At 34.2% G+C, this 13879-nt stretch overlaps 1 protein-coding gene across 4 annotated transcripts in view; it reads left to right on the top strand.

The window, feature by feature from the left end:
- Positions 1-13117: 13117 nt before the first annotated feature.
- The window catches only part of svp (COUP transcription factor 2), a 126141-nt gene continuing 125379 nt past the window's right edge, over positions 13118-13879 (top strand). For 2 of the 4 annotated variants that reach the window (XM_065368563.1, XM_065368561.1), the window contains exon 1: positions 13737-13830. In XM_065368563.1, coding sequence (XP_065224635.1) covers positions 13750-13830 — 81 coding nt within the window. In that variant the 5' untranslated portion in view covers positions 13737-13749. Of the gene's footprint in view, positions 13831-13879 lie in introns of all 4 variants that reach the window. The other 2 variants (XM_065368566.1, XM_065368565.1) reach the window with 2 other exon arrangements.

Genomic DNA, 13879 nt, shown 5'->3' with positions numbered 1-13879 from the left:
TCTTTTCTTTTTTACATGCTCACTCCAGCATAGCTTTGAGTCCAAGATCATACCCAGGTATTTAACTTTATCTGTCTGCTGAATGATCCTGCCATTGAAGATAATTGGTTGATACCCATATTTGCGATTTGAGAATGTAACCACTGCTGATTTGTTGTCATTGATTTTAATCTTCCATCGTTTTGCCCATTTTTCAACTTTGATTGACATTGTCTGTAGTTTGTTGACTGCTGATTTATGATTTTTGTGTGCTATTAAGTTTCAAAAAAGTCAGCATAGTATTAGTCTCTTTCATACACCAAAATTTTCAAAATTCATCAATAACGTCATATTTTTGCCAGAGCCTGAGCTGTGGGTCCGAAACGATTTTAGGGTTGGGTTTCGGTTTTGGGATCAAAATTTTATTCATTTTGGGATTGGATTTGTTTTAGTTCTGTTCTTCTAAATTTTTATTTCGGTTTCGGCACTGGAAAAAATTTTTTGGTTCCGGATTCTGGGATAAATCGGTTCTAGTTTTGGGATTTTTATTCCAACCAATTTTAAGTCCAAATTAACTAATGGACCCTTCAAGGGGTCTAAAAAATGGGAGTTTTTGAATGCATGTGCAGTGGAGAAATTTTTATTGTCAAATTTTAACGGTGACCCTGAGCTCAAGGGAGGGGGGGTAGTTGAGACACCCCAACCCCAACCCCTCTCCTCCTGGCTACGCCTGTGAATATAGCCTAAGAGTTTATATCATCGAAAAATGTTCGTACCTATTATTGAATTGAAATTATAGTTGAGCAAACAGTAAAACCAAATGAAATAAAAAAAGAAAGCTCGGTGGCGCTTTTTACTCAGCCTAACAGCTCTAGGTACAGGATATTTCAGATGAATAAATCTTTTAAGTAAAATATGAACTGGGATTTAAATACATCTTTTTTTCTGCTTCGTCCATTTCACCCTTGTTTGAAAATCGTACGTATTTGGTGGTAGGTCTAGGTACATCTACATACGTAGATACGCAGAACGCTGTTAAACGTCGCATCGGTGGGTAAGGTACATATGTTGCTCTCTTTCTCTATAACATGTACGATATGGTACGTCGTCGTACGTATTACGTATAAATGTGTGTACGAAACAAGGGAAGAATTTAAATAGAATTTACCGGGCGAAATGAGCAGCAGCATTTCTTTAGCAAGAAGAATATTAGTGTACCTAACAGTTCACATAAATCAAAACTGCCGCGGTCAGATATACGTGGCGGTAGGGGCTTAAAAGGTAAACCGAAGGGTAGACGAGGCTATATATCATATCTCAAGGGGAATGGTCACTTGATTACCAGCAGGTCCGCGATACTTCTTGGTCGCATCTCCCCCTGGGAAATGCTATTTCATACCTACCGGTCAACTTGCCAAAAAGATGAGTATATACCGACTCGTATTGCTGTAGCTGTGTGTCTGTGCTCATCCTGCTCGTCTTCGACCTGTATCTCGTATTGCACCCCTTGATTGTGTGCTATGTATTCTATATGGTAAAACATTATCTGCCGTTAATCTTCCGCATTCCAATCAGTTCGTGTTTACATTACATACACATATGTGTAGGTCCCCCGGATCCTATACCAAGGTACCTATGGGTTTATAGTATAGCTCTCTATCCCTCGCAAACTCACTCGAGTCAGCCTTTTCCTAACCAATCGACACCGAAGCATTTGATTTGATTTCTATTTTAAAGGCGACTAATTGACGTTATCGTGTAGCCATTAAACTTAATCGAATCCGTTTCCAACATCGTAAATCTTTCAACGAGCAGATAAAAAATTTACTTTATTATCATCGCGTTCACCAGCTCATTTTATACACCTTGTAGTTTACTATACATCATCGTAGGTATAGTAAACTCTCGACATAATTATCAGTACCTATAGCTTCCGAGGCTATCAAATTTTTTAATTTTTCCTTCCTTTTTTTAAAGTATTTTTTCCTTTCGAACCATCAACGTGATCGTAAAAAACTGGCGTTGAAATTATTTCCACGTTATTTTTTCACCTAACTTGAAATTACATAAATTCGTGAACCAAAAAAAAAAACCCCGGAAATACGACGTATTTTTTCCCCTGGCTCTTTGATAACGACATACCTACCTAATGAAAGCAAATAGGACGTTCGTTAAAATATTCAATCGTTTTATTAACCCATTTTGTGTTTTAGTTAGTCGCGACACGAATCAATAGGGCAATTTATAAACGACCATTAATTACTTCCAATGAAGACGTAGACTATAGCATAGACTTCACAGTGTACATTACTACGACGAGAATGTACTGTATACGAGTAGTTCGCATAATTTCGTTTCGCTCGCTTCGTTCTTATATATTGAACATGTGTTCAACATGGTTAGCTTCGGTGTCATTTAAATAGATATTTATTTATATCGAACAATATTTGAATTTTTTTCCAAGTACGATGATTGTATCGTTTACACGATGGATATCTCGAATGATAATCGTTTTTCAATGTACCTAGACCTACGTCTATCTACTCGTATGAAGGGAGGCAGTAGATAGATACAATAAGGCAAGTGAAAGTGATCAGTCAAACTCTTGAGAACGCATCACGAATCGAGAATGCAGAACAAATTGATCGCAGCTTCGTAGTACGGCGCGAGATGATGATTTCCTTAAAAGTCCATAAACTTCTCCGATATGTTTCTTTTTAAACGCGTCTATAATCGTTGTGACTGGAGCATTATGTATCTTCTTCATTTTACGTAGACATATGCATGTTGTATAGTTTTGATTGATTGAGATTATAAGAGCAGCAGTGGTTCACGCTGTATAGCTGTAAATTGTGTTTTTAAAACATGCAAGGTTTGTGTTTATGTTTTTTATTGAATGATTCGAGTGGGGAATAATTTTGTTGGAAATTTTTGGGATAACGTTGTACGTAGGTACTTACTTATCTACGCAGTTAAATTTGAAATTTATTGATGGAAGCATGCCACTTCATTGTTAAAATTTGTTTAATTTCGATCATCTAAAGCTTTTGGCCCTCAGGAAGATTTAATTTTCATCCAAAAAATTACCTACATAGTTTGCTAAAAAGTGACTAAAATGGAGATTATTATGCTACAATTTTTTCAAATTTTCAAATGGTAGGATAACTTTCATTCAACATTTGCACCAGTTATGAAAAGTTGAGCTTTCCCGCTGAAAATTCAGTTCTGTGGTTTTTGAGCTTTTCAGTTTCTAATAAAATGATTTTGAATTTTCTGTCTACTTCCGTCAAAATTTCCTTGTAGGATTTGCTCCGTATAAAAAATCCTTTGAATGTCTTTTTTTTGTGTTTTGTTTTCGGACACTTTCACCTTCCACATCGAGTGAAATTAATTTTCTTTCAATTCTTTTTTTTGCTAAAAATGTTGATATTGTTTTTTTTTTAAAAAATTAAATCAAACCCTCAATTTTACAGGCAGAGAAATTTTTAATTTAAAAAAGGAAAAATTTCAAGACTTATTAAAATTAAAATCCATGATAGAGAAATAGAAAAAAAAATTACAAATTCAAAAATTTCAATTGGTGATAATAAATTATCAAGTACGAGAAAAAATTATTTGAAATTTCATATTAGATTGAACAATAAAATAATAAAAATTGCAATAAACCAAAGAGAGGGGGTTCTGGGGGTGAATATGAATAAATGGAAAAGATGAAAAATATTCGTTTTAAACGGCTATTAAATTCATCTAATCCAATAGATGGAAAATAACAACTCCCATTCTTGACACCATCTTTTCAGAATTAGATTGGTGGAGCTTATTGCAGTTTGGGAGGGATTTTGAAGTTTTAAAAAAATTATAGGTACCTACCCTACTTACCAAAAAAATAGTCAAAATAAATGTCATAACATTTATAAACTGAGTAGGATATTCTTCCTCTGTAGCTTTTTCGATTGATTTATACGTAGGTGACCTATACAAATTTTCAAAATCCATTTCTGCTGGTAGTGCTGGTTCAAATTCAAATTCAGAATTATTCCACTAATTAGGTACCTATCGATTTCAGATGATTTGGACTGTTCTGGAACCTTTAGCAGATACTTATTTGAATTATTCTTCATCGACAATAGAGAAACCACCATGAAAAAGACCAAAATGACATGTTCACCCCTTGAGAACTCGGATTCAATGTACATATTCGATATTCTTTCAACGGTTCAGTTGTACTACTTGTACATATATTACGTTTTCTAAATTTGTTTTTGCAGATTCGAATTCATAGATACCAACACGTTCTTACCCAATTCAATTGTTTTTTTGGAAAACTGAAAAAGTTCAAAAATCTGCTGCAGCTTCAGGATACCTCAATACGATGATCAATCAATTTGTTAACGTGTATTAGGTACCTATGTTGAAAATAAGTCACGAACGTGATTTCAAAAAATAAGGTGGGTGCCTATATTTCCAAAACTGGACAATCCAAAGATTCTTTGGAGTCTCCAAAACGACTCAAAACCACCACCAATTGATTTCAAAGGTCAAAAATATGGCACAAAAGCAACTTTAGCTTTCTACCTCAATTTTATTCGATCATCAATTTTTAATTTCTCATGGAAAACGCTTCGTATAAAGAACAAAATTTTGGCATTGAAACTTCTTATATTGAAAATGTTTTTTTTTTTAACCTCACAAATTGTAAATCTCGGAAAAAATCGGAAATGTTCTATTCTCTTTTTGAATTTGATTTTCAAAGGTCGTCGCAACTGACTAAAAAAATAACACGAAAAAATTTCGGATTTTGGATTTTGTATTTCAGTACCTACCTACCAACCTGGCAATATAGAACAATTATTCTTTTCTGCCAAGTAAGTATAAAAGCATCGTTTTTGAACCTTTAAAATTAGGTACCTATTTAACATTTTTGTTTCCAACTCCTCTTTCTAAAATTTGTTCGAACCACTTCTGGCTAATTGGCATGAAAAATACCTACTGAAGTTGGTTGAAGGAGGGGGGGGGGGGGTCTGAGGTAAAAAGTTGTACGTTAGCTTAAATTTTTCGCTATTATTATTTTTTTTGCTTCTATTTTCAATTCAAATGAAAGATCATTGACATGCAAATCAACTACCTATAATTTTATCAATGGTTCTTCTATACAGAAGATTATCTGCGTTGATTAATTAACCTATTAATAAAACGAATAAAACATGAAAAATTGATAGAGTGTTTCGATTATTACTTTTCTACAACACCACAACACGAAAGCAAAAGTTGGGCTGTACTTACTCGTTTACCTACACATATCTACGCTTGTAGATATTTGAAAGTTATTTTTTATTTGTGCTTTATTTTAAAAAACAAATTGCGCAATATTTTTCTCAATTTAAATTTTTATATATCTACCTAGGTACTTAATATAGGTAAATACTCGAAGTTGATAGGTAATCATAGCCAACTCAACGTTTTTATACCTACTACCTACTTACTCGTAAATTATGTAAGTATATAGACCAGCTGAGGTAAGTAAGTATTTAGGACCTAATTTCAAATTTTTCGAAGATTATGCGATCAAATTGCAGGTATAGGGAGGTATCGTTGTTGTGCATATGTAGGTATGTACACTTATATATAGAGGTACCTATACCTATTAAATTCTCATTTGAGCGACTTACATATCGTTTCACGGGTTAAGTGAGTTGTTTAGAGGTTCAAATGAGAGTTTATCTCTGTATTCATATTGACCCTTTTATTCGATTGAACTGAATTGCAAGGCACCTATGAAAGAGGTTACCAATATGGTCTAATTATGCGTACGTGTATGTGAACTATCAAATATGAATCTACAACGTATATTCGGATACGGTGTGTTCAATATCAGCAATATTGATACAAAGTATAAAGATTTTGATAATTAGACTAATATGGTCCGCGTTTATTGCGTAAATTTATACTTATGTACTTGTATTGATGTACCCGAGAGATTGCCTATGTTGCTGTTGATTTTAATTTACTGGCAGCTTCGAAATTGAATTTTCGAATCTTCTTTTTTACGAATAATTATTACAAAACGAGTAGTCGAGCATACGACATTAAAAGTTTAATTTTTTGTAAAAATGAAAATTATTAAAAGAATAATTTTCAAGTAGATACCTAGGTATGTTTTTTTTTTATAGAAATGCTTAAAATTTCAAAAATATCACTGATGATTATTTTCAATTTTCATTTTGAAAGAGAAAATTAAATTTAAAAAATGTATTTTTTCGTTTTAAGAACATCCTTAAGTTATTTTTGCTAAAAAAATTGGTCAGGCTCGTTCAAAAATTACCATTAAACGAACTTAATCCACCCCTACCCCCACTTTTTTAAATTCACCCTTCAATAAAAGAAACATCGCGGTAATGAAGTGATTGTTTTGGGGGATAAATTAGAAAAATTGAGAAAACCTTCATTTTGAGCTGGAAATTTTTTTCACCAAATAAAGTTTCGTAAAAAATCGAATAGCCCTTATTCAACTTTAAAATAATTATGTGGCAGAAATGTTTCCAAAATCTTGTTTTGTTTTTCAAACTTTACATTATTGAAAATCTGAGATATTTCAGACATTTTTTAGGACACACTTTGTATGTGATTTGTGATCTCAGGTTTTAAATTTCAATGGAACAGTTCGACAGTGTTTTTTGCAATTTTTTTTTCTCCAAAAGTGTACCTACTTATTTTAAAATTCAAGAATTCGATATTATAAAACTCAACTCGTTAAAAAGTGTACACCTATTTTAAACTTCTATCATTAATGGTTATTAATGACCACTTTGAGAATGATGCAACATCTCCCATACGTTAAAGGTCATTCAAAGGTTATCCGATCCAAGTAAAGAATATAGTCTGCGTTTATCTGAGTGTTTTTTCTCACTTCGATACAGTTTCGTTTTCTCTGCTGTTCCCCTCATCTCATTTTTAATGCGATTAGGTTCAAGATAAAACTGTTCAAGTCGATGATGTATTCTTGAAAGCAGGTTTCATTCGTTAAATTTCCAATTTAGATAAACGAAAAAAAGCGCTCAATTTAAAAATAATAGGCAGTTTTTTGTATAGCTTGAAAATCTCGCAACGAAATGATTTTTTTTTCGCAGCTTGGTAGGTATCAAAATAAAAAAGAAATAAAATTAGGCCAGTAACATTTTATATTGTGTGGAAATTTCATGGCGTGCGAAATGCTTCTTATTTTGTGAATGAAAATATTTTGTACGAAAAATTAACCCGATGGGTTAAATTCATTAAACGATTTTTTCGTGCTAAAAAAAAAGGTATACTTAGAAGGGAAAAAAATTTAACGCGAATGAAGCAAGCTTTGAACCTTATCAAGTATTGAACTGAGCTTTTAATTAGCGTTTCTTTTTTTCCTTTTTGAAGAATATTATGCTTCGTATTTCAAAAGATATGTTAACCAAGCGAAACGAGGGAAGGTTAAAGAGTAAAGTTCATCGGTTATTATCATCACTAATTTTTTTTACAATCTGTTTTAGTTTTTATTAGATATTAATTAATACACCGATGTATTTTCTTCTTTTATCATTCATTTGTTTTGAAATTGTCAATGAAACGAGTAGGTATAGGTATAGTTGATTAGGTTTTTTTCATGCGATAAATTTATTCTAAAGTAAATATACCTGATGCGTATTAGGTTTGGTATCATGAATAAATATCCAAGGTAGGTAGATATTAACATTTCATCGAAATCAAAATGAATCGCGATAATGTGATCAATGAAAAAACGTATTGTAGAAGGTAAATTTCAATCAAACGTGAGAAATTAGGCTATCAAGTTCCTAATAAGTTTACGAGGTAGGTACCTACCTAGGTACTAATATCTAGTACAGAGTGTTTAAATTTAAAATACAATTTTTACTTATGTGACTTAACAAAATAAAAGAACTTGTTAGCAATTTTCGGTAGGTACTCAAAGTTCATGGCTATCAAAGTTGAGAAAATTTGCTTACCTACTTTTTAGAATGCTCTTACCCTAAATTTCTCAAACACCTGATAAATTAGAATTATTTTTTCTCAGTAGAAAAGTCTTATTAAAATGAAAAATTTGGTTGGTATTTTTTTGAAAAATCACTCAAAGTTGTTTAAGAATTTAGCATGAAAAATTGCTACGTGGTGGGTAGGTAAATTAATTTTCACCCCTGAAAATTTCAAATTTTGCGGTATTTTGACACGTTCTTTCAATCTTTAAAAGTTGACTTGATTCGAATCCAAAAAAAGCGAGGTCAAAAAGTTTCCCAGCCAAATGTATAAGCAATGAATTAGGCAACCGCTGGTTTACATTTTGGAATGAGCCACCTATCTACTTATTTAAAACTGCCACATTTTCCATTCATTATCAAATGTTCAACAAACTTTTGTGACCTTGAAAGTTTCGAACACGAAATATGATGGCAGTATAATCTTACAGAAGAATGAATGGAGTACACGTTCACATTATTTTTAATCAGATTGTACCCGTGAAGTGAAAGTTCAACTTTCGAAGTTTCGAATGATTCGAATGTTGATTTTTGTTACAGATTCGAGAATAATTCAAAATAACTTATTCGATGTCTTTAAATATTTCGTCTTGAAATTATTCAGGGTTTTCAAACTATAGGCGTTCGTACTCGTATTTTAGGTATACCATAGTCAATTTATATTATTTTATATCTATCTACTCGTGTTTCATTCATTCGTGAACTTTTTATCAACGATTTATATCATTATTTTATTCTTCGCTGTAAAAGTTATTATAAAATTGTGGTCTTCTATGAAGAGAAAATGTAAGTATAGTTCCAAGAATTGATTTTTCACAGTCTACAACTTTTATAGGGTCTAAAAAAAATTATCAAAATCCTTGTTTTTAGAAATCATCAAATAGTTATATTCATCTACACTACACGTAGGTATGGTATTGTAAATAAAGGTGAAAAAGTTTCAAAATTTGTGGCATTTTGTTTTGCAAATATCTGGAAATAAAAAACTCTTCCTCTTCCACCAGCAACAAAAACTAATGATAAATATGTAGAAGACCAGAAATTATAATGTAAAAATTACGACGAACTCTCCTCTCTAAGGAAGGAAAGTTTCAAATCATGGATATGTTTTTTTAATACTTACCTAGGTAGGTATATGTATAAAATTATCAACTCGTTTGTTTAGAATGCAAAAAGAAAATGAAAGTAAATCCTTATAAAATGATATCAAAAATCGCCTTTGAAAGTAGGTATTTTTTTCAAGTTTTCCTGTCTCTAAATAGCAGGGCTTCCTCTAAGGAAATTTTGGAGCTGCACAAACTTTAATAAATTGAAGTAATTTTCGATGATTACAATCGAGGTTTTTTATGAGTGGGGGGGGGGGGTGGTTGAAGGATGTACTTACACGGAAAACTTCATTATTAGACATAAACGTAGGGATAGGATAAAGCTTTATAGAAATATGGTACACAGCCACACAGGGCCGTTCCGACGCAATTTTTCAGGGGGGAGGGAGTACATGAAAATGCCAACTCAGGACTTTTCCCCCCAGGGAACCTCTTGAGGTGTCACAGTCCGATTTGAACGGGAACACGATTTTTGGAAAGAGCATAGTCTAAAACTCCCAAAAACAAATTTTCAGCTGCCCAAGTTCATTTTTCGATTTTTGCGAATTTTTGAAAATTCAATAGGTATTGACTGTTTTTGGCGATTTATGCTTTTTTAAAAAATGTACGTACTTGATCAATAAAAATGGTCAAAATAAGTCCCAAAACTAATATTAATTACTCAAATCCAAAATTCACCATTTCCAGCCATTCTGGAGCCTCCAGCGCGATTTTTCAATTTCTCCAGAATTTTGAATTTGCTCCAGAAGGCGGCGTGAATATGGAGTTGGGCAGCTAAAAATCGAGTTGTATATTACACTCGACCTGTTTAACGAGCTTATCCACATTTGAGCCAATTTTGAGAGTGACACCTCATCAAAAGCATCGACCTTTTAGTTAACCTAGACGACTACTCCAATGCAAACTAAGGCCACTGGTTATGTCGCCAACTCTGTGGATTTCAAATTAGAAACAAACGCATCTGCGCATGTCTCAGGAATTGATGCTTGTGAACAGTAAACGGAAACACCACCAGCACCCCCACTTCCACCACTAATCCACTGATAACAAAATACACACACGCGTTTCCTGAGACATGCGCAGATGCGTTTGTTTCTAATTTGAAATCCACAGAGTTGGCGACATAACCAGTGGGATAATTTTGCGTATGAGTAGCCGTCTAGGTTAACTAAAAGGTCGATGATCAAAAGTGGATTTTTGACCAGCTTTTTTCAAGATTAAAAAATCCAAAAAAAAATTCCCATTTGTGTGGAAATTTTCAAAATTTAGGCGAATCGATGTATAATATGTCCAAAACTATCCCCCAAATCCAAATTTCACAACTTCCAGCCATTCTGGAGCCTCCAGCGCAATTTTTCAATTTTTCCAGAATTTTGAATTTGCCCCAGAAAGCGTGAATATGCAGTTTGGCAGCTAAAAATCGAGTTGTATTTTACACTCGACCTGTTTAACGAGTTTATCCACATTTAAACCGATTTTGAGAGTGACACCTCAAGAGTGGTTTTTGAGGTGTCACTCTCGCTCAAAAACAGCTGGAAAAGGTAGAATTTGCGCTCCGGGGGTTAATTCTTGAAGAAATACAGCGATTCGCGCAAATTTCAAAAATTTCCACACAAACGGGAAACTTTTGATTTTTTGGATTTTTTTAATTTTGAAAAAAGCTGGTCAAAAAACCACTTTTGAGGTGTCACTCTCAAAATCAGCTCAAATGTGGATAAACTCGTTAAACAGGTCGAGTGTAATATACAACTCGATTTTTAGCTGCCCAACTTCATATTCACGCCGCCTTCTGGAGAAATTGAAAAATCGCGCTGGAGGCTCCAGAATGGATGGAAATGGTGAAATTTGGATTTGGGTAATTAATATTAGTTTTGGGACTTATTTTGACTGTTTTTATTGATCAAGTACGTACTTTTAAAAAAAAAACATGAATTGTCAAAAACAGTCAATTTTGAATTTTCGAAAATTCGCCAAGAATCGAAAAATGAACTTGGGCAGCTGAAAATTTGGTTTTGGGGGTTTTAGACTATGCTCTTTTCAAAAATCGCGGTCCCGTTCAAATCGGAGTGTGCCACCTCAAGAGGTTCCCTGAAATAAAATTTCCCACTCATTTTTAAAGAATAAAATAAGTAAGTATACAGTCAAACAAAACTAAAAAAAGCTGTTTTTTGTGTGCCAAAAAGTTTATCATTTTGCTTCAAAATTTTTAAATTCGAATAATAATTTTTTTTAAAAATTCGAAAGTGACAGTTGAAAGCAAACGAGTCCGAGCGAAGCAAGGGCAAAAGCTCTCGAAAATTAGTACCCTAAGAAGCATGAAAAAATGGAATTTGGATGATGATTTTTTATAAATCTAAGAATCAAAAAGAAAAGCAAATGGCCCGAGCGAAGCGAGGGCGAAAGCTCTCAGAAATCGGTTTTTCAAGATGTATAAAAAACGATGTTTTTTAGTGTCATGAGTTACTTTAGTAAGTATAAAAAGTTTATCATTTTTGCTTCAAAATTTAAAAGGTGATTTTTTTTTTAAAATTTAAAATAAAAAGAAAAAATCTCTTGAAAAGTAGTATCTTGAGAAGCATGAAAAAATGGAATTTGAATGATGATTTTTTTTTAAATCTAAGAATTAAAAAAGAAAAGCAAATAGCCGGAGCGAAGCGAGAGCGAAAGCTCTCAGAAATCAGTTTTACAAAGGGGTACAAAAAACGATGTTTTTGAGTGTTATGAGTTACTAAATTTATGATTTTGCTTCAAAATTTCAAATTGAAATGACGATTTTTTTTTATTGAAAATAAAAGGCAAACGGGCCCGAGCGAAGTGAGGGCAAAAGCTCTTGAAAATTGATATTTCGAGAGGTATAAAAACGATATTTTCTTGTGTATAATAAACGAAAAAGTTGATTATTTTTGCCTCAAAATTTTAAAATTTGTCTGCTAAATAGGAATTTTATGAAAAACAATAATTTATTTATTTGATTTGTCTTTATACATCATGTCCATCGTTATCAATCGTACCTATACTAAAGTATAGCATACAGCTCCAACATACGTACACCGTACGCGTACAGTGTATATTCGACGGTAATAATTAAAGCATTTTAACCGTAAGATAGACGATAAGGTCGGATAGGAGAAAAGCCAAGGCACTTAACTTACACTAGACCAAAAGTTCGCCGCAGGCGCTAGTGGGCGGTTGAAAAACACGAAATTAAACATCCCGCCAAATCAGTGTGAAGTGTATAAAGGTGCAGGTTGCGGGTCGGGAGCCAATGAGAGTATGACCGGGCACTGGTTACCATAGCAACGACTTGTTACTCGAGGAGACAGAGCGGTACACCAGAACAGGTCAGGGTTCAGAGGGAAGAAGCATAGAGTGCCGGCACACGGTAGTTTCTAAAGGCCATCGCCAGTGTCAGAACTGTTCGCGCGCTAACCTATGCTCCGCTGAGGTCAGGTCTCGACTCGTGGCTTCGTGTGCGCGTTACTCCTCGTGCTTTTTAATTTTTCTTTTTCTCTATTTATTTAATAATTAATTTTTTTTACGCCGAAAAATTTCCCATTAAAAAAAAAGAAGAAGGAAAAAATTCGCGTGGTTTTCATTTTCTTCTTCGCTTTTTTTTCATTTTCGATATTAAAATAGATAATTTTTTTTCAACCGGGTTATCGTTTGCGCGAGATAAACTCTATATTAACCCAATACGTTGTATTTTTCGACTCGTATCTTAACAATTTTTTTTTTCCTTTTTCAAAGTTAATTAAGCGTGATAGTGATTGGAAATTTTTTTATGTTATGCGCTTGTTTAGTGATCGATTCGTCGATATAATTGCAATCGTCCAAGAAGTATCATCTCGAATGGCATCTCCAGCAACCATTGAAATAAACGTTGTTACATTTTTTGCTGCTGCCAGCGGTGATTTACCAGTCGAGAGATATTCTCGAATGAGGACCATAACTTTTTAATAAGTATTTACCATCTTGATCGTATATACGAGAAGAAATTCTCCTCATCTAGTCAATTTTTTTTCTTCGCATTTTCTCTCTGTCTGTCTCGTTACTACGTAAAAAATTTCAACTTAAATCAACTGCGCTTTGGATCACCGTGTTTCGATCAGTTGTTGCTCGTAAATCCGGCAAAATTCAGGAATTTCTATTTAAAACGGGTCTACCAAAGGTCTGCGATCAGCAGCAGCCGCATAAAATCGACGACGACGTCGATTTGCTAGACAGGAAACCATCTTACGCGGATTTAAATCAAAGTACTGCAGATCAAACAGGCACCATTATTATTCCTCATAACGCCCTCGCAGTGTGCCGGGTCGCGGGGGGTTTATGTCCGGCACCCCCGAGCAATACCAGCGCAACGGGGTTCTTCGGACCGACGTCGTCCCATCCGCAAGGTCCGGGTGCGACGGGCCCTCATCCAGACGTAACGACGTTGGAATTGGGCTTTCCACGGAGCATGGCACTGGTTGCCCCTCCGTGGAGAGAGCCCCCTGTTTTGGGTCATCCGGTAGTCACCCCGGTCACCAGCGTTTCCGATGATTCGTCTTTGGTTCCGGTCGGCGGAGGGCTCAGAGAATTGCAGCAGAGCACTACTCCCGGCACCAATAGCAGTACTCAGTCGAACGGGTCATCGCAGAGTGCTAATGATAAAAATCAAAATATCGAATGCGTCGTGTGCGGAGATAAATCCAGCGGCAAACATTACGGTCAATTTACCTGCGAAGGTAGGTTATCTCGTACTTATTTAACCTAATCGAGTTCGAGTTTATTAAT

Source organism: Planococcus citri, chromosome 5 (genome assembly GCF_950023065.1).
Source record: "Planococcus citri chromosome 5, ihPlaCitr1.1, whole genome shotgun sequence".
Classification (NCBI taxonomy): domain Eukaryota; kingdom Metazoa; phylum Arthropoda; class Insecta; order Hemiptera; family Pseudococcidae; genus Planococcus; species Planococcus citri.
The sequence above is the reverse complement of the archived record's forward strand: the minus strand, read 5'-3'. Positions and strand labels throughout refer to the sequence as shown.